The sequence below is a fragment of the Pseudopipra pipra genome, chromosome 30 (assembly GCF_036250125.1).
Source record: "Pseudopipra pipra isolate bDixPip1 chromosome 30, bDixPip1.hap1, whole genome shotgun sequence".
NCBI lineage: Eukaryota > Metazoa > Chordata > Aves > Passeriformes > Pipridae > Pseudopipra > Pseudopipra pipra.
Window position 1 is genome coordinate 2,025,919 of NC_087578.1, and position 20,467 is coordinate 2,046,385.

The 20,467-nt window shown below is 56.3% G+C and overlaps 2 protein-coding genes across 5 annotated transcripts; one reads left to right on the forward strand and one right to left on the reverse strand.

Moving 5' to 3' along the window:
* Nucleotides 1-418: 418 nt before the first annotated feature.
* MCRS1 (microspherule protein 1) lies at nt 419-5,302 on the forward strand. Of its 4 annotated transcripts, none has more exons than XM_064638813.1 (14): nt 419-520; nt 872-970; nt 1,308-1,441; nt 1,752-1,904; nt 1,993-2,102; nt 2,568-2,676; nt 2,899-3,037; nt 3,113-3,188; nt 3,597-3,625; nt 3,738-3,830; nt 4,056-4,138; nt 4,298-4,385; nt 4,741-4,868; nt 4,951-5,302. In XM_064638813.1, exons 6-14 carry the CDS (start codon nt 2,584-2,586, stop codon nt 5,035-5,037), a joined length of 816 nt encoding a protein of 271 aa, XP_064494883.1. In that variant the 5' UTR covers nt 419-520; nt 872-970; nt 1,308-1,441; nt 1,752-1,904; nt 1,993-2,102; nt 2,568-2,583; the 3' UTR covers nt 5,038-5,302. The 4 variants fall into 4 exon arrangements, with proteins under 4 accessions (XP_064494883.1, XP_064494885.1, XP_064494884.1 ...); XM_064638815.1 differs by lacking the exon at nt 419-520 and adding an exon at nt 600-649 and having other exon boundaries at nt 1,308-1,452; XM_064638814.1 differs by lacking the exons at nt 419-520; nt 872-970; nt 1,308-1,441; nt 1,752-1,904 and having other exon boundaries at nt 1,993-2,069.
* SPATS2 (spermatogenesis associated serine rich 2) lies at nt 5,298-17,749 on the reverse strand. The gene is given in 14 exon segments (XM_064638714.1): nt 5,298-6,230; nt 6,510-6,685; nt 6,781-6,883; nt 7,142-7,251; nt 7,700-7,758; nt 11,397-11,446; nt 11,448-11,533; nt 12,557-12,730; nt 13,006-13,122; nt 13,125-13,224; nt 13,628-13,677; nt 14,051-14,159; nt 14,245-14,324; nt 17,576-17,749. Coding segments are annotated over 14 exon segments (1,437 nt in total). The 5' UTR covers nt 17,601-17,749; the 3' UTR covers nt 5,298-6,032.
* Nucleotides 17,750-20,467: the final 2,718 nt, after the last annotated feature.

Genomic DNA, 20,467 nt, shown 5'->3' on the forward strand with positions numbered 1-20,467 from the left:
TGGCTCCTGGCTCAGACACAAGAGCTAGTGGATATTCCAGCAGCCGAACTACACAGTTTTATTAATTAGATCGAATGAATTTGATCGGATCGATCGGGAAGTTCCAGGACCCCATGATGGGTGAGGGCACCCACGGGTGGTGGGTGCCGTGAGGCCGTGTCGGCGGCCGCCATGATGGGTGCGGGCGGCCGCCATGATGGGTGCGGGCAGCCGCCATGATAAGTGTGGCGGGGGTGCCACTATGATGGGAACGGCCGCTTCAACGGCCGGAACAAACTGTATCTGCCGGGATAAGCGGGCACGTCCCGTTCCCACCGTCGTGAGTTGGACGCGGCCGCTCCCGGCCCGCCCTCATCTCCGGCTCAGAACGCAGGGGGCGCGGCCCTGCCCTTAGTCAAGATGGCGTCACGCGCAAGGGAAAAGGAGGAACCTTTCACATGGCGGCGGCCGCCGCGGCTTCAGTGACGTCACGGGCTTCCGGCAGGGAAGCGGCCATGGCGGCCCGGGGATGCCGGGGCTGGTGAGGCCTGAGGGGGAGTGGGGGGTCCGGGGGCTTGGGGCGGTCCGTGAGGGGTTCTGGGGGGGACACGGGGCTGGGGGACGGCGAGAGGGGCATGAAGCCCGGGCCGAGTCCCCCACGCGCCGACAGGTTGTGCCCTTTTCATCCCCCCCCCGTTGTCACCCCCCGTGTCTCCTCATGGCCCCCACCCCCCCAGTCCGCCCCCCGAGGTGTGACAGGACCCCCCCCATGTCCTCATTGCCCCCCCCAATCCCCACTGTCCCCCAAATCCCTCCCGAATCCACCCCCCTGGGGTGTGACAGCCCCGGGGGGGGCACTGGGTGACGCACCCACCTGCTGTGACCCCCCCAGAGACCCCCAGGAACCCCCCCAGGACCCCCCATGGCCACGAGTCGCTCGGAGGACGAGGAGTCCCCCGGGGACTGTCCCCAAACGCCGCAGCTCCTCCAGGTACGGGGGGACGGGGGGGCTGGGGGAGCCTTGGTCGGGGTCGGGGGCGCTGAAAATGAGCCACAACGAGGGGGGGCTGGAGGGTCCCCTGGGGACTGTCCCCAAACGCCGCAGCTCCTTCAGGTACGGGGGGCTTTGGGGGTTTTGAGGGTCTTGGAGGGTCTGGGAGGGTCTTCAGAGGGGTCGGGGGGAGCTGAGAATGAGCCACAACAAGGGGACACTGGGGGTGACATGGTAGGGGGTGGGGGTCGTGGGGGGGCACTGGGGGCTCCAGGCAGGGTGTGGGGCACAGGGGGGTCTGGTGCCATGTCTGTACCTCCCCGTGCCCCCCCGGCAGGTTCATCAAGAGGAAGAAGTTCGACGACGAGCTGGTTGAGAGCAGTCTGGCCAAGTCCTCGAGCCGTGCCAAGGGGGGCCCAGAGCCCCCCCCTCGGCCTGGCCCCGACCCCCCCCCCGGGGGACAGGAGGAAGGTCAGGGCTGGGTGGGGACTGGGGGCAGCACAGGGACATTGGGGACACCCTGGGGCCAGCGGGGGAGTCCCAGGGCAGGTGGTCCTGGGGCCGTCCTGGGGTCACTGGGGACATCTGGGTTCATTCAGGAGCCATTGGGGAGCCCCCAGAGCCCCCTGTACCCCCCCCATGCAGATGTCGAGGGTGGAACCCCCCCCATGACCCCAGGCCTGGGATCCCCCCCATGGCTGTTGGGGACACCCAGAAGCCATTGAGGACATCCCAGCAGCCTGGGGACCCCCAGAGACCCCTCTAAACCTGTCCCCCCCAGGTGTCGAGGGCAGTGCCCCCCCCCGCGGCCCCCGGGCCCCCCCCCGGGCTGCCCAAGAGGCTCAAGAAGAGCAAGCAGAGCCCGGCGGTGCCGCGGGACCTGGGCCGCTGGAAACCCGCCGACGACCTGCTGCTCATCAACGCCGTGCTGCAGGTGGGCTGGGGGGCTCAGGGACCCCCCTCACCCGGGGGGGGGTTGGGGAGACCCCCAGACCCTTCCCCTGACCTGGGGGTGTTCCCAGACCAACGACCTCACCTCGGTTCACCTGGGGGTGAAGTTCAGCTGCCGCTTCACCCTGAGGGAGATCCAGGAGCGCTGGTACGCGCTGCTCTACGACCCCGTCATCTGCAAGTGAGGGGGCTCGGGGGGCTCGGGGGGTCTGTGGGGGGAGCTGAGGGTCCCTGGTCTCTGAGGGACATCCAGGGATGCTGCTCTACGACCCCGTCATCTGCAAGTGAGGGGGCTCGGGGGGGCTCAGGGGGTCTGTGGGGGGAGCTGAGGGAGCCCTGAGGGAGATCCAGGGATGCTGTTCTACAACCCCCCGGCAAGTGAGGGGGCTCGGGGGGGATCAAGGGTCTGTGTGAGGGGGAACCGGCGGTCCTGGGGGGCTCGGGGGGGTCTCAGGTGTCCCCAGAGGAGCCGGGATGTCCCCAGGGTGCCCCTGAGGAGCGTCTCAGCCCTCCCTGGGGGTCTGGGTCGTCCTTTGGGGTCTCACCTGTCCTTGGCGGGGTCTCATATCTGGGCTGTCCTTGGGGGTCTCTGGGGGGTCTCCCCCACGCTGGGGGTCCCTGGGGGTCTCACCCCTGGGTCCCCCAGACTGGCCTGCCAGGCCATGCGCTCGCTGCACCCCGAGGCCGTGGCCGCCGTGCAGAGCAAGGTCCTGTTCAGCAAAGCTGAGGAGCAGCTGCTCACCAGGGTCCCCTCGGTGAGTGGCCCCAAACGGCCCCAAAGCGTCCCCAAATGTCCCCTGACCCCCCAGCTGCTCATCAGGGTGGGACTGGGGACAGTGGGGGGTTCCCAAGTGTCCCTTTGTGTCCCCTCCTGTTGTGTCCCCTCGCATCCCTCAATGTCCCCTTGGGTTTCCACGTTTCCCCTTGTGTCTCAAAGTGTCCCCCCACATCCCTCTCATGTCCCCTGTCCTCCCCAGACCCCCCAGCCCTCCCTGGAGACCTTCCAGGACCTGCTGCTCCGACACCCCGAGGTGTTTTACCCTTCAAGGACCCCCAAGGCCCTGCAGCTGCACTGGCAGCTCCTGCGCCAGTACCACCTGCTGCAGGACCAGACAGGTGAGGGGGGGCCTGGGGGGCACTGGGGAGGCCTGGGGGGTCACCAGCCCCTCACCCTCCCCTCCCACCCCCCAGTGCAGCCCCTGCCCAAGGGGGACCAAGTGCTGAACTTCTCGGACGCCGAGGAGATGGTGGATGACGGGAAACTCAGGTGGGGGGGCTTGGGGAGGTCTGGGGGGGCTTTGGGGGAGCGGGGGGAAGTAGGAGGTCAAGGGAGGGACTGGGAGATGAAGGGAAGGGTTTTTTGTGGGGGCAGGGGGGTCAGGTGAGGTTTGGGGGGGCTCAAGGGAGAGTTTGGGGGGACGGGGGTGAAGGGAAGGTTTGGGGGGGCTGGGGGTGTTGGGAGCTCGAGGGTTTGGGGGGCACAGGGAACTCAAGGGAGGGTTTGGGGGGACTGAGGGAGGGTTGAGGGGCCTGGGGGCTGTTTGGGGGGGCTGGGAGGGGGACAGGGCCCCCCTTGGGGAGTTCAGAGTGTCCCAGGGAGCCCCAGTGATATTTTTGGGGGGGCTGGAGTCCTGGGGGGTGGTCTCACCATCCCAACCCCCCTTCTCCTGGGCAGGGATGTGCGGGACGAGGTGCTGGAACACGGTGAGTGTCCCCCACCCTCCTGAACCCCCCTGAGCCCCCCTAAACCCCCAGGACCCCCAGGGAGGGGTCAGGTACCCCCCGGCCCCCCCAGGACCCCCTTTGCCCCCCCCAGAGCTGACGGTGGCGGATCGGCGGCAGAAACGGGAGATCCGGCAGCTGGAGCAGGAGCTGCACAAGTGGCAGGTGCTGGTGGATTCCATCACAGGTGGGCTGTCTGTCTGTGTCCCGCTGTCCCTCTGTCCCCCCCATGTCCCTCTGTCCCCCCCATGTCCCTCTGTCCCTCCCACGTCCCTCTGTGTCCCTGGTATCTGTCTGTCCCTGGTATCTGTCTGTCCCTGGTGTCTCTGTGTCCCACTAACTCCCAGTGTCCCTCTGTCCCTCCCTCTGTGTCTGTGTGTCCCCCCTTGACCCCCACTGTCCTCCATTCCAGGGATGAGCTCCCCGGATTTCGACAGCCAGACGCTGGCGGTGCTGCGGGGGCGGATGGTGCGGTACCTGATGCGCTCCCGAGAGGTAAAACACCCCCAAAACACCCCAAAATCACCCCCAAAACCTCCCCGGTACCTCGTGCGCTCCCAGGAGGTGAATCCAGAGCTGGGACACCCCAAAATATCCCCAACCCCCCAAATCCTCCCGGGGACCCCTCAACCCCCCCCAAATCTCCCCCCAAAGATCACCCTGGGCAGGGCCACCAAGGACAACCAGATCGACGTGGACCTGGCGCTGGAGGGCCCGGCCTGGAAGATCTCCCGCAAACAAGGTGGGGCTGGGGGGGCTTTGGGGGGCTTTGGGGGGCAAGTTTGGGGGGCTTGGGGGGGGTCAGGGGGCTGCATCCCCCCACACCCCTTAAACGTGGGGCCCCTCACGAGGGGGAGGCTCCTCTGCTCAGGCTTTGGGGGCCATTTGCAGCCCCCTCCAGGCCCCCCAACCCTGGGGCCCCCCTCCAGCCCCAAGGACCCCCCCAGAATCAGGGACCCCCCTTGACAGAAACCCCCCACCAGAGGAGGTTCCTGTTCTTCTCTCTTGGGGGTCGGGCTCTCCTTTGGGGGCCATTCCTGGCCCCCTCCTGCCCCCCTATCCCCGCCTGGCTCCCCTGAATCCCTGGAATTCCCCAGGGGTGATCAAGCTGAAGAACAACGGCGACTTCTTCATCGCCAACGAGGGCCGGCGCCCCATTTACATCGACGGCCGCCCCGTCCTGGGGGGCAACAAGTGGAAGCTCAACAACAACTCTGTGGTCGAGGTGGGGCTGGGGGGTCCCGTGGGGTCCCGTGGGGTCCCGGGGTGTCCCAGGGGTCCCACCAAGCCCCGCTTTGTCCCCCCAGATCGCCAGCCTGCGCTTCGTCTTCCTCATCAACCAGGACCTCATCGCCCTCATCAAGGCCGAGGCGGCCAAGCTGGCCCAGCAGTGAGGGGGGTGAGGGGGGATTGGGGTCCCAGTTGGCTCTTGGGGGGCCCCAGGCAGCCCCTCACCGGGGTAGTGATGACTTTATTGGAAGCAGTTTGGGATGGGGGGGGTGCTGGGGGGTCCCAACCTCCCCCAAAGGTATTGGGGTGCCCCTCCCCCTTTACCTGGCCCAGGTGAGTTGGGGGGGGAGACACAGAGACAACCCTCCCAACCCCCATCCCTGAATTCCTCCCCCCTCCCCAAAAAAATTTTTAAAGCTCAACATTTCATTGATTTGTTCCGAAGTTGTAATTAATTAAAGAGAAGAAAAAAAAAAACAAAAAAAAAATCAAACTTGGAAAAAAAACATGGAAAAAGAGGGGGGGGTAGAAAAGTTGGGGACCCCCCCAGCCCTCCCCCATTTGGATTTACTGTCCTTGTTCCCAGGAATGTCTGGGATTTGCTCCCGGGTGTTGCTGTGAAGGGGATTTGGGGGGAGGAAGGAACTGGGATGGGAATGAAGGGAATTCCCCAAAGAAAATCCAGGGAAAAAAGCTGAAATGTGCAGCTGAGGGGACCCCCCCAATCCCAGCACACACAGAGAGGACCCCCCTCAGTCCCAGAGACACCCCAGATCCCACAGGGAACATTCCAGATCCTGGGGGGACACAGAGGGGACACCTCAGATCCCAGAGGGTCTCAGGGGACATCCCAGATTTGGGGGGGACAAAGGGGACTCCCCAGTTCCCAGAGGAGAACATTCCAGATCCTGGGGGGGGGTCAGAGGCCCCTCCTCCCCCCGCTCCTCCTCGCTTCCAGCGCGAGGGATTTTTGGGATGGAGAAGAAGGAGAAGGGGGGGGGCGATGGCAGCACTGGGGGGGTCCTGAGCCCCCAAATCCTGATGGGAAAACATGGAACAGACCAGGATGGGGGGAAAAAGGGGTGAAAAGGAGGGGAGATGGCACAGAACGGGAATTGTAAACGTGGCTGGGACCCCTGTCAGGATCCCAGAGTTTTCCTCAGGAATTCACTCCCTTGGGGTGGCTCTTGCGGGGTCTCCGTGGGGGGAGCCCCCCCCGGGGGGCTGGGGGGGGGCCCGGGGTCGGAGGGTTGCGGGGGCCGGGCCGGGTCCCGCTGTTGGGGGGCTCGGGGGGGCCGTTGTGCCGCGGGGTCGGGGCTCGGGGTCCTCCTTCCGCCCTCCGGATCCGCTGGGAAGGCTGGGAACGGAGGGGGTTGAGAACAGGGACCCCCCCAAAACCCCCTCCCCTAGAACCCCAAATCCTGGGAATCTGGGAACCTCCAAACCCCCTCCCCTGGACCCCCAAATCCCGCTCTGGGAACACCTCAATCCTGGGAATCTGGGAAGGCTGGGAATGAGAGGGGGTGAGAACCTGGACCCCCCTCAAACCCCCCCCCGAATCCCCAATCCGTGGGGCCGATCCATCCAGGGAACCCCCCGAACCCCCCACACCCCCCCACACCCTCTCCAGACCCACCTCTCGGGGGGGCCGGGGCCGTCCCCCCCCCGTGTCCCCCAGAGCCCCCTCGGGGGGTCCCGGGGCTTTCCCGGCCGTGCTGGGGGTGGGGGAGGCACTGGGGGGGCCCGGGGGGGCCCCGGGGGGGCCGGAGCTGCAGCGGGAGCGGCTGGAATAGCTGGTCTTGGGGTGGGACACTGGAACAGAGACAGCAGGGGAGGGGTCAGAGGGGCTGGGATCACCGGGAGCAGAGGGAGGGCTCAGGTGAGTGAGCCAGCAGCCCCCAGCCCACCTTGGCCGAAGCAGGTGATGCTCCTCTTGAGCCCCTCCAGGTCGCAGGTGAACCTGCCCGCCCTGCCCAGCTCCTCGTCGTACTTGCGCTCGCTCACAAAGTGCTGCCAAAAGCGGGGAAAAGGGGGGATTTGGGCTGGGAACGGGAGCAGGGAACAGGGAGATCCTCCCAGCTCTGGGGTGGATGGGGGAGACCCTCCTGGTTCAGCCCAGGACAGGAGGGGGCTCAGGGAATTCAGGGAATGTGGAACTTTCCCCAGGTGTTGGGTGAAATCGGGATTTTACAAAACCACTTTAAATTCTGTTTGGAATCCAAAGTGTTTGGAATTCAAGGTGCCCCCCCAGGTGCCCCCGGGGCCCACCTTGATGTCAGCCCTGAGCTCCAGCAGCTGCTCCTCCGACATCCGCGCAGCCCCGTCCGTGAGTTTCCGCAGGGCCTCCGCCCTCCTCTGCCTCCCCACCAGGATCTCCACTGGGAAAACAGCCCTGGATCAGGGAAAAACCACCCCCCCGGCCCCCCCGGCCCCTCCCTGGGGTAATTCCCACTCCAAACAGGCACCAAACCAGAGGTGGAAGCTCCAGGAGGGACCTTGGGAGCAGCTCTGTCCCTTTGTCACCTTTGGAATTGGGTCTTTTCCATTAGATTTGTCCCCACTCTGTTGGGGAAATCCCATCAGCCCCCCATCCCGAAAGGTGGGATGTAGGAGAAACCCTGAAGGGAATTTCATGGAATGGTTTGGGTTGGGAGGGACCTTAAAGGTGAGCAGAAAAGCTGTTTCCATCCCCAGGAATGTCAGGATTTCGGGAATTCCCACCCTCTGGGGAGGTTTGTAATAGCCATGATGGAGTCCTGAGGTGTTTGGGAATGATGGGAACAGGAGGGAAATCCTGGGAAAACCCCTCCAAGAACAGCCCCTTACTTGCTTCTGCCTTCACTTTGTCCATCTCGGCCAGCAAAGCCACTTCCCGGTCCATGAGGCTGCGGAAAACAGGGAAGAGGGAAGGGATTTAGTGCTGGAGAGGGCAGGGAAAGGCTCCGGGAGGAGGATCCAGCCGGGACACACCGGCAGGTGGAGCTGGAACCGCGGGAAGCGCCCGGAGAGCCCCGGATTGGGCTGGAATGGGGAGGGGAGAGGGGGGACAGGGAGGAACTGGGGGCGGGAGGAATTGGGGAGCAGGAACTGGGAGCAGAGAGTTGGGGACGGGAGGATGAACTGGGGAGCAGGAACTGGGAGCCCCACGGGGCACCTGGAGCTCACCTGGAGCCCTGCAGGGCCCAGCACGTGGATTCTGCAGTGCCCGAGGCCCTTGGGGACACACGGGGGACACACGGGACACACATGAGACACACATGGGACACACAGGGGGGACACACAGGGGGGACACACAGGACACACACGGGACACACACGGGGGGGGACACACATGGGACACACATGGGACACACATGGGACACACACGGGGGGGGACACACGGGACACACATGGGACACACACGGGGGGGACACACGGGACACACATGGGACACACATGGGACACACGGGACACACATGGGACACACATGGGACACACACAGGGGGGACACACAGGACACACACGGGACACACATGGGACACACACGGGGGGGGACACACGGGACACACATGGGACACACATGGGACACACATGGGACACACACGGGGGGGACACACGGGACACACATGGGACACACATGGGACACACGGGACACACATGGGACACACACACGGGGGACACCTGAGCAGGGCACAGCCCCAGGGCCTCAGGAGACTGAAATCCCCCCAGAACAGCAGCACCGAACCCTGGGCCAGAGTCATCCCAGAGGGGGGACAGAGACCCCTCGGGTGTCCCGGAGCCCCCTCAGGTCACCCAAAGGCCCCCCAGGGGAGGCAAAGCATCCTCAGGTGCCCCAGAGCCCCTTTAGGTGACCAAGAGCCCACTCAGGTCACCCCGAGCCCACCCAAGTGACCCCAAATCCTCTCAGGTGAGGAACAGCCCCCAGGGAAGGCAGAACCCTCTCGGGTGCCCCAGAGCCTCCCAGATCTCCACATCCCTCTGCTCCCACTCCAGAGCCTTTCCCACCCATTCCCCCAGGTGCCAACAAACCCCAAAGGAATCCCAGTCCCCCCAGTCTGGCTTTGGGCAGGAACTGGCTCCCAGACAGACCCTGGGCCCCTCTAAGCCCCCCCTGCCCCCGTTCCTGGTTCCCACTGCTCCAGGTGAGTCAGGAATTCAAATCCAGCCCTTTAATTGGGCTCATTTCCCTTTTCATTCCCAACTACAAAAGCCCAAACCCTCCTGTCCCTGTTCCCCCCTCGGAGCCACCGGGGGACAGCGGGGTCAGCCCTTCATCCCTCGCCTTTTTTGAGGGAAAAATGTTGGAAAATGGGTAGAATGTTTAATTTAGTCCCTGTCTGAGGCACTGAAATACCAACCCCCCCTTCCCTGGGAGGGAGGGGGATCAATCTCCACAATTCCCTGGAACAGCAGCTCTGACATTTGGCTGCTTCTGGTGATTTATGGCTCCCTCCTCCTGCCTTTTTCCAGGGCAGGGAAGGGGCAGAGCCACGGGAATGAGGCTTCTCCCTGCTCCCAGGAATTCCCAGAGTGGCCACACCTGGATGTGCAGCACCCACAGGTGCCTCAGTGTCCCCTGGAAAGGGCAGGAATTCCGGGAGCTGGGGGAGAAAGGGGGAATGTGGCTTTATTTGATTAATTCCCAGCCATTTCAGGCCATTCCCAGCCTTAATTAATGAATTCCCAGCCATTTCCAGCCATTCCCAGAGTGTTCACCTGGGATCTTCCCCTCCCACAGGTTCCCTTTCCCTCCTGCCCATCTCTGTGTGAGCATCCAGAATTCCCGGATCTGGAGAAGGGTGGGAACGTGGGTTAATTAAATATTCCTTCATTAATGATTAATTATAATGCAGGAACAGTCTCAGGGCCTCATCCTGTTCCCAGGATTATTCTCAGCCAGGAATTGAGACCAGGATTAATCCCTGTTAACCAGGAATTAGTACCAGGATTAATCCAAGGAAAGGATGTTTTCCAGACCTGGAAGAAGGTTTTTACACGTGGAATTTGTGTGGAGAGGTTAAAAAATCCTTAAACCCCCACTCTAATAATATAGAATTTTGATAATAATATAGTTAATGTTACATAATATAGATAATAATACATTGTAGGTAATTATAAGATATATTATCAAAATTATTATTATAATATATTCTGTGTATTATATATAATAATATGTAAAAATATATAATTATATAATAAAGACAATATAGCTGGGAAAAGGCTGGAATTCCCTCTGGGAGTTCTCCAGGCTCAGCCCAGAGACCCCGAAACCCCCTGGGCACCTTTGACCCAAACCCTCAGGGAAATTCCAGACTCATTGATTCCCATTTTTAACTGATTTTAAGCTGATTTTAAGCCTGGAAAAAACCCCCACTTCCTTCAGGGAAGCATTTTCCGGTGGGAATGTTGCAGGAGCACAAGGACAAGGCCACAATGAGCAGGCAAAACTGGCTAAAAGGTTTTAAATTCTTGGTTTTAGTAATTTAAAACTGTCAGGTTTTTGACACAAACAGCTTTTGACACCAAGAGCTGCTGAAATCCCGGGATGCGGGAGCAGGATTTCAGCTCCTTGTCAACCCAGGGCAGGGGTTTATGGATATTTTCTTGTTTTATGGATATTTTCTTCCCCCAAACCCAATATTTGTGCAGTTTCTCAAGGCTGGGTTCAATCAGCTGCTCCAAACATCATCCCCAGCACAAACCCAGCCCCAATTAAACCCCAGCACTAATTACACACAGAGGGCACAGTTTAAGCCTGGATTAAAATGGGAAAACAAGGCTTTTGATGAGTTTTTAGACCTCCCTGGTGACATCAAAGTCAAGCCTAATTTAAGGGTTTCAAATGGGAATGTTTGTTCCTCCAGGGACAGGCAGGAGCAGGCCACAAGATCCCAAAACTTCTCCTTCCACATCCCAAAATTCCTCCTTCCAGCTCAGCTCAGAGGGCAAACCAAGGCACAAACCTGGCTGGTTTTAGTCATGGATTCATGGAATGGTTTGGGTTGGGAGGGACCTCACAGCTCGTCCAGTCCCACCCCCTGCTGTGGGCAGGGACACCTCCCACTGTCCCGGGGGATCCAACCTGGCCTGGGACACTCCCAGGGATGGAAACCCTCTGGAAAATCCATCCCAGCCCCTCACAGCCTCATAGGCAGGAATTTCATCCCAAAATTCCATCGAAATCTCCCCTTTTTCCAGATGGAAGCCCCTCACCCCTTGTCTTTGTCCCTCTGCAGCTCCTGGAGCCCCCAGGGAAGGAAAATGCCCTTTAAAGGTGATTCCAACCCAAACTGTTCCATGATCCCAGGCAAATAAACAGGAAGAGCTGCTCAAACCTGGAATAATTCAGGGAAAATCATGGAATGTTTTGGGTTGAGAAGGAGCTTAAAGCCCATCCAGCTCCACGGGCAGCGGTACCTCCCACCATCCTGGGACACTCCCGGGGGGGGGTGCAGCCAAAACCCCGCTGGACAACCAATTCCAGCCACCCCAGGAGCAGGACCCATCCCCAAACTCCCACCCACCTGCTCTGGAGCTCAGCAAAGACCTGCTTCATCTTCCTGATGGACGTGTCCCATCTCCTCCTTGAGCAGGGCCCGGTACCGCGCCAGGGACACGGAGCAGCGCTGCAGGTCCTTCACCGACTTCTCGATGTTCGACCCTGCAACGGAGGCAACGGGCCAGTCCAGCCTCTGGATCCCTCCCACGGGCACGGGAAGGGATGCTCAGAACAGGCATCAAACCCTGGGCTGGGTTTGGGCTGGAGAGGAGCAAAGCCCAGGCTGCTCCAGAGCCCAGCACGAGGGAGAGCAGTGGTTTGTCTGGGAGGGGAATTTCATGGAATTATGGAATGGTTTGGGTTGGGAGGGACCTTAAAGCTCATCCAGTTCCACCTGCAGCGGGACATCTCCCACTATCCCAGGTGGCTTCAGCCCAGCCTGGGACACTGCCACGGATGGGAAATCCATGACTTCTCTGGGATTGAATGTCTGGACTCTCCAAGGGATGAAAATCCTCCCACCAGGAGGTGACAGGACCCGTCCTGTCGGGTCCCGGGGGCAGAGTTTGGCTCCTGCCAAGTGAAATTACGGATCCTGTTCCACCATTCCCTGAACTGCACCCCCAACCCCCCCAGCACAACCTCCCCGGTCACCGGGGGGTCTCCAGGTCCCTCCTGTCCCTCCCTGTTATTGTCACATCCCAGACTTGGACAAAACACCCCAAAAGGGGGGGGAACCCCCTCCAGGGCTGTCACTTGTTGTCACTCGTTGTCACAGCCCCGGCCTGACCCTTCACAGGTTCTCAGGAACAGCCCCGGGATGTGACGGGACGTGGGGGGAGGGACGAGCTCTCCCTGCTCCAGAGAAAGTGCTGGAATTCCTGCTCTGCTGGGAGGAGGAGGAGGAAGGACCTGGACTATGGGAGGTGCCCCTGCCCAGGGCAGGGGGTGGCACTGGATCACCTTCAGTGCCCCTCCCAACCCAGACCATCCCATGAATCCATGGCTTTATGGTCTTCCCTCAATTATCCAAGGCTTGAGCAGCTTTTCCTGTATTTTTATGGATATTTGACATATATTTTAGGGATATCTGACATATTTTACAGACTGATGAGTTCCCCTCCCAGTCTGGCCTAACCAAGCCCAGCTCCCAAGGCCTCTCCTCCTCCAGGAGCGGCTCCAAACCCTCCAATCCCTCCACATTCCCAAGGTTTTGTGTCCTTACCCATTTTCCTGCCGGGGGTGACACCGGAGCCTCTTCCCGGGGGTCGGAGTGGGAGGTGGGCAGAGCCCTGGGGGGGGGGATGGGGAGCCTTGGGGGGTCAGGGCCGGACAGTCCATTCCTTAGGCCGGGCTCTGCTGGGGAAAGGCAAACTCTGAGCCAAAAACATCCAGCAAAAAACAGGATTTGGGACCCAAAACCAAGGAAAACACCTCCCGAAAAAAAAAAAAACAACCAGAAAATCAAGGCTGTGCTGAAAAAATACCTGGAAAAATCAGGATTTAGGACCCAAAAACATCCCTCAAAAACCCCACCAGAAAATCAGGATTTAGGACCCAAACCCAAGGAAAATCCCCCAAAATGCCCTCCAGCCCCCCCCCACCATTCCCATCCCTGCTTTTCCAGCACTGACCATCCACTTCCCTGCCATCCATCGACATCCCATCCAGGCCCTCGCTCAGGGAATCCACGGATTCCGTGTCCTGGGCGCAGCCGTTCACGTGGAATCCGTTCATCCCCCCCTTCTCCCAGCTTCCCGGCTCTCCTCTCCAGGAGGAACTGGTTTTCCAGGGGCTGGGAGGGCAGAGCTGGAGCCACTGGGAAGTTTGGGTTTGGGTTTCTTCTTTTTGTTCTGGGAATTTTGGTGGGGGGGAAAAAATACGTTAGTTGTGATTCCTGAGGGGATTTGTGATTCCTGGAGGGAATTCTGGCTGGAAGGGAAGGGAGTTAAATGGGTTTGAAGAGGAGGAGGGATTTATCCCACAATATGGGAATGCAGGGGGATTAATGAGGTGTGAAGGTGTCATGCCTTGTGAAATCTCATGGAAATCCCACTGGAATCCCACAGGAAATCTCATGGGAAATCACAGGAATCCCATGGGAAATCTCATGGAAATCCCACAGGAAAACAGGGAATTTCTGTGCCAGGTCCCCACAAGGTGCAGCTCAAACTCCCCCTGGGATTCCCTTTCCCACCATTCCCAACTGGATCTCCCAAATTCCAAAGGTTTTAGGGGATATTTAAGGAGTGGTACCTTTTTTTTGCCTGTCACAGTCCATTCCTTCAGCACCTCACTGGCATTCCCTGTAAAGGAAAACAGGGATGAGAGGTGGGAAAAGGGGCATTTCAGGGCCTTCCCAGACACTTGGAGGTGCTTCCACACCTGGAAAACCAAGTTCCAAATTTCCTGGTTGATGGAATAAAAGGAGGGGTTTGAGCTGGGCTTTGGGAATTCCCAGTTGAGATGTTGCTCCCTTGGGATACAGGGGGAAAATCCCACTTTTGGGGGGAAAAATCCCATTTTCCAGGGGAAAAATCCAAGTTTCTGAGGAAAAAAATCCCCGAAATCTCCCCTTTGGCTCTGCCATTTCACAGGTTTGGGCACCAAATTCCTGTCCACAAACACGGGATGAACCTTCCACACCCCAAAGCCCATCCCAAATCCCAGAATTCCCACCTTCCATGAAGGCCTGGACTGTTTTGTCCACACAGTTGTCAAAGTGCTGCAGGACCAGGACGATCTCGTTGTTGCTCCTGTTGGGAACGATCGCTCGGACAGCTCCGATCTGGGGGGACAACATGGAAAACTGGCTGGAATTTGGGCCGTGGGAGGTGATTTGTCTGGAATAAAGACTCCAAAGGCTCCTTTACCTTTTCCTTCATGTTCTCAAAGGTCCCTCCCTGGGCCATCACAGTGTTGGACTGAACATCAAAGATAAATCCCGATGGATCTGGGGGAAAAGGAAAGTCCTAAATAACTGTGCCAAGGAGAATATGGACCCCCAAATCCCACTAATCCCAAAATCCCAGCACCTGAGAGCGTTGTCCAAACCCTCCCTGACCTCTGGAATTATGGAATACTATCCTGGATCAAAGTCCAGCTCCAGGCCCTGCTCAGGATATCTCAAAACCTCCCTAATTCCCAAAATCCCAACTTCTCAGAGCCTTTCCCTGAGCTCTGGCAGGTTTGAAGCCTCTTCCTTCCCTGGGGAGCTGTTCCAGGGCCCCACCACCCCCTGGGAGCTGGATTTATCCCCAAATCCAGCCTAAACCCTCCCCTGGCACAGCTGCAGCCATTCCCTGGGATCCCTCAGAGCAGAGACTGGGATGAACAATGATCATTCCCACCCCTCATCCCCACATTAAACTCCCCCTGATTAAACTCCCCCTGATCCCAGCAACAAAGAGTTAAGGAGCCTCTGGAGCAGCCCTTGGATACCAATTTCCTTCTCCTGGAGACACCAGTGGCATCCAGACTGATAAATGGGAATGAAGATCCAGCAGTTTGTGTTCCAGGAGCTCCCAGGGAATGTTTGGATGCTCCAAGAGACCCATAAACGGAGACGAGCCATCACTGACATCCAAAAGGTCACATAAATCTGCACATCCCCAGCCATTCCCGGGGGGATTTCCTGCCAGGCAGGTCTAATTCCAGGTTTTAAGAAGGAAAAGGGATGTTGCTGTGGTTTTCTGGGATAAAATATGGTGGTTTAGGGCTCAGGAAGGGCCTTGGAGGGGATAAAAACAGGACCCCGAGGTCTGGAATGACCCCATTTGGCACCACCACCCCTTTCAAGGAATTATTAAGGCTGGAAAAGTCCCCTCAGACACCAAATCCAACTGTTCAAGGGGGCTTTTCCAAACTTACTAATTCCACAAACCCCCTGGAAATCCCATGACCTTCTTGGTGCTGGAATTATTACGGTTGGAAAAGCCCCCTGAGACAACAAATCCAACTGTTTGAGGGGGCTCTTCAACCTTACTAATTCCAGGACTCCCCGGAAATTCCATGACACCTGTTCCCTCCTGAACCCCCAGGTCACACCATCTCTGTCCCAGTGAACTCACCTGGATCCCTTTTCCTTGGCAGCTCCCCACGATTTGGGATCCCACCCCCCAGTTCTCCTGCAGAGCCCCTCCGGTGTCCCTGGCCGTGTCCCTGCCCTCCCTGCTCCAACCCCAGCGACATTCCCGATATCCCAGAGCCTCTGGCTCCCCCTCCCCTCCTGTAAATAACCAGGACGTGGGGCGGAGACGCCCCATTGACTCCCAGACATTGACGGAGCTTTTCCTCCCCACAGCTCCAAACCCAGTGACAGAGCCCTGGGAATGATGGAAAGGTCAGCCCTGGATTCTGAGAGGATAAATCCCTCACAGGCCCTTGGCTGGATCCACCTTCCCACCCCCCCACGTCACTCCCCAGCATTCCAGCCCTTCATCTTCCAAGGGGCTCCAACCTCACCTCAACAGGGGGAATTAACGATGTTTTCCCCCAAAATGTTCACGGCAGAGCAGCCACTGAGGATCCTGGGGAAGGAATCCCAGAGTTCCAGGATCCCACAGATCCAGCCTGGCCCATCCCTCTGTCCCTTCCCACATCCCACCCAACTCGCTGCCATCCTGAAGGTGCCTCCATCCCCTTGTCCAGACTGATCCCAAATCACCGCCAAGGACATTACAGAGGCTCCTGAGCCCTGGCAAGTGCCCATTCCCAGCTGGAAGTGCTGGCATTCCCAGGGCAGGGAGCTCCTTCCAAGCCCCTTCTCCGGCTGCTTTGCTCCGGCCCCAAATCCTCCCGGAGTTCAGACACTTCTCATGCAAAAATTATGCGCCTGAGCCGCCCCCAAAGGCGCTGGATGCGGCCCTGGATGTGCTCCCAGGAATCCTTAATGGGATCTGCTGGCACCGGGGCTCCCGGGAAGGGACGGAATTTCAAACGCGGCCGCCGAGACTCAAGAGTTCGGAATTTGCATTTTTGTGGGAAGGGAAAGATCCTTCCTTGGGTTGGGAAAAGCTCCTTCCACCTGTCAGGAAAAGCTCCTTCCCCATGTCAGGAAAAGCCAGATTTTCCCTCTGGCCAGAGCCTGAATTCCCTCAAAATAACACCTTCCCAATGTTTTCCCACAACTTCCCATCTTTCCCCTCAGCTTCCCCCTTGTTTTCCCCCTCCTAGACCCCCCAATTCCCTTCCCAGGTGGGATTTTCCCTCAGCACTGACAGAACTGACTCCACTCCTTAAATCCTTAAAGGATTCCTTAAATGATTCCGAGGGCTCAAACTCCAGCACAACCACTGAAAACCACTCCCAAACGATCCCATATCCCGATTTCCAGGACTAATTGCCTGGATCCAGCTCCGGGCTCCTCAGGTCAGTGGCATTTCTGTGACAAAGCCTCTGGAAATAACCACTTTATGGAGAACAAAAGCTCTTCCAGGAGGGAAAGGACAGGAATTGTCAACTCAGGAGCCTTAAATTATTAATTAGTCAGTGCAAATAAAGAGAAAATGTGACCTCCCGACACACAAACACCCTCTGGAATTAATATTCCACACAAAGAGTCCCCTGGAATCAGCTCCGAGGTGGCACAGAAAGGTGGGTGTGGGGGGGAAAAAACTGCTCCTGGTGCCACATCCAAGGAAAAAAAGGCTTGGAGAGGGTTCATTGGAGGTGCTTTTCCAAGAGGGAAGTGTTTTTCCAAGGCCTGAGCCTTCCCACCCCAAATCCAGGCTCATTCCTTGACTGGACTCCTAGGAAGGGGCTCCCACGAGCCACTCCAAGGAGGAATCCTGTCCCCAGATCCCAAATTCTGTGGAAAACACGACCAAATTTGGGGAGAATTAATCCATAAGGAATAAAAACGCACCCCAAATCCAGGCCCAGCAATGGGATCTCACCACTGGGATCCCAAAAACCCCACAAAGTCCCGCTCTGCCACTTCCCAGCTGTTATTTTTCCCTCACCATGGCCCTTTTTCCCTGCTGAGCTATTCCCATCAGAGCCTGGAAGTCACAGCTGTCCGAGCGGGAGCTGAAATGCTCCTAAAAATGTCAGCGAGCCCGGCAGGTCCCGGCCGTCACCGCGCCGGTGACAAGGAGCTGTCACAGGGCCCCGCAGGGAGAGCGAGGCCTTCTCCCAATTAAAAACTTGGGAATCACCAGCCCTGGCCGGGGGCAAACGGGATCTGACCCTGTCACGTCTCACCTTTGGTGTTCTGCTTTTTAGACATTTCCGCTCCAAGTTCGGCCACGAAAAGGGGAGAAATACCGGGAATTCTGGGCAGGAAAATTCCCAGTGCGGGGCCTGGAGCTGTGGGAATGGGGGACAGGCAGAGCAGCTCCTTCCTGGGGAGGTTCTGTCCAGCTCCAGGAGGAATTTCTGGAAGAGAAAAGAGGGAACGAACATGAGGGATGAAAGGAGGGAATTGCTGGGGTGGGAGGGAAAGTGTTCCCAGGGGCTTCCAGGGGCTTGGAAGGAGTTGGGATTCGAGAGGGATAAAAGAGCCAGGCAGGGAAAAAACCTGCTAAAAACAGATGTAAATTTGTATTTATTATGTAGGGTTAATTTATGTGTTATTAGTGATATTAAATGTTAAAATATAAAAAATAATGCTATAAAATACTGTCTACAATCACTGTGATTTCTATACTTTAATTTATATATTATAGAATTTAACATACTATAAATTGCATATAATGTTATATATTATAATGTTTATAGCATAAATGTAATAATTCTCTATATTATATTTTTATAACCTAAATGGCATATAAAATAAATCCCATATAAAATAACCTCCATATATTATAAATATATGTAATTTCATATAGCTTTTTCTAATATAATTTCATATCACATAAATTATTCTATTATGAATTTTACAGCATATAATTTTTATACCTTACAAATTTTACAGCACATAATTTGTATTTAAAGGAAATTTTGTATTTTTATAACATTATTTTGTACATTTATAAAATATTATATATTTACATGTTATATATATTTTCTATATGAATTTTATGCAATGTACATTCTATGCTGTATAGGTTTTATTAAGTATAATCTATATTTTGTATAATATACTTTTTGCTTAATACAAACACATAAATTATACTCAATATAAACGTGATGCAATATGAACTTTATTCTATTATAAATTATCCATAAAATATCCATAAAGCCCCAAATCCCTTTGGATTTGCTGCAGTTCAACCCTTGAATTTAAAGCCACTTTAAGCCCCTGACAGTGAGTGAAAAAATCGAGGAGATTGGGACTAAAACAATGAAAACTGCCACAAATCCCAACATTTCGGGACCGGATCCCAGCCAGGGACAACCCAAACTCCTGGATTTCAGGATTGATTCCCCCAGAAAAGGTAAAATCCCTCCACCAGCACCCAAACCCCCCAGATTTAACCCCTTCTTCCTGCTTTTTCAGGGGGCACAACCCCCCCTCCGAGGTGGGAATTCCGGGGGGGATAAGGGTTAAACAAAGACCAGGATCCAAAGGTGAGGGAACAATAGATCCGGCTCTGGGACAAACCTCCCGATGGAGCAGGGGAAAAGCTCCCAAAATTCCCATTTTCTATGGAAAACAGATCCCAAAATTCTCCTTTTCCTCTGGAAAACAGAGGGATCTGGAGGCACAAAATATTTGGGATACTGGGAGAGTTTGTCCCTGCCAGGAAAAGGGGTGGGAATGACCTGACAGGGAATTTGCTGCAGGATTAATTAACCCCTGGATCAAGGTTGGTTTTAAGGACTCAAAAGTGCCAGGGAATTTTTTTAGGGATTGACAAGTCCCAAGAATTTTTTTTAAAGGATTTACAGGTCCCAGGATTTTTTTTAAGGATTTGCAAGTCCCAGGATTGTTTTTAAGGATTCAGAAGTCTTGGGAATGCTCCAGGAACAGGGTTTGGATTTAAAACCAGTCTTTTCCACTCTGGACTTTCCTTCCAAGCTCCCAAACTCATTCCCAAGGAGTGAATCCCAATGATTGAAATCCCAGATGGAATCAACCCTCCTTTCTGTACCAAAAAAAAAAACAAACAGGAAAAGGAATTTTTTACCTGGAAAAGAGTCCCAAAAGGAAGGGATTAAACTCCTGCCTTCGGCTTTTCCCAATTAAAACTCCTTCATCCCCAAAAAGCAAGCCTGGAGCTGGGAATTCCGGGGGATCCGAGGGATTCCAGCCCAGTTTCACTTCCCTGCTTTGCTCTGTGGCCAGAACCAGGAAACGCTGTGCCAGGAAAACCTTGGGATTCCAGATAGAGCCGGAGCTTAGGAAAGGCTGGAGCTGCCGCCCCGACCTCTGATCCCGGGATCAGAACCCCTTGGAAGGGCTTTAAACCCAAAGCCGGGCTCAAAATGCAGCAATTCAACAAAACCGAGACCAAAGCCCCCTTTCTAATCTTATTTCTGGGAACAAATCGGTGGGAATGCTCGGGAATGAGGGTCTGGAGCACCTGGGGAGTGTTTCAGTTCCCCGGGTGCCAGTTCACGGAACAAAGGGAGGTTTGAAAAGTGCCCCTGCAGGGACATCCCGGGAGCAAATCGGGGCACAAACACCTCCAAGTCCATGGAAAAGCTGGAAAAAATACGAGTTGTCTGTGGGGCTTTTGAGAAAAGTCAAAAATCCCCCCAAAAATCCCACCTGAGCAGGCAAAAAACGGAGTTTTGTTGTGCAGTTTAAAGGAGGAAAATCAACGGGAATTAAGGGGGGTGGAACAAATGAGGGTCTGGAAAAGGGAATATTGGGAATGGGAGTCAAAGCCCATGATAGATAAAATGGGATAAAATGGTTAATTCTTGATAGCTAATTAATATTTAATTAATATTTCACCTGGTAAAGCTCCTGGGACCCAGCAGATCCCTGGGAATTCCAACCCAGCTTTAAGTGGGAATTTTCACCATGAAGGGCTGGAAAAACTCACTAAATCCAAGTGGGAATTCAGTGGGAGAACAGGAATTAACACAAAGAGGAGGTGGGGGGGTTATAGAGAGACAGGAAAGCCCCAAAACTGCCCCAAAAATCAAATCAAATATTGTTGTTTTAAGGGAATTTCCGTGGAGCAAAACAACCCAAATCTGGCT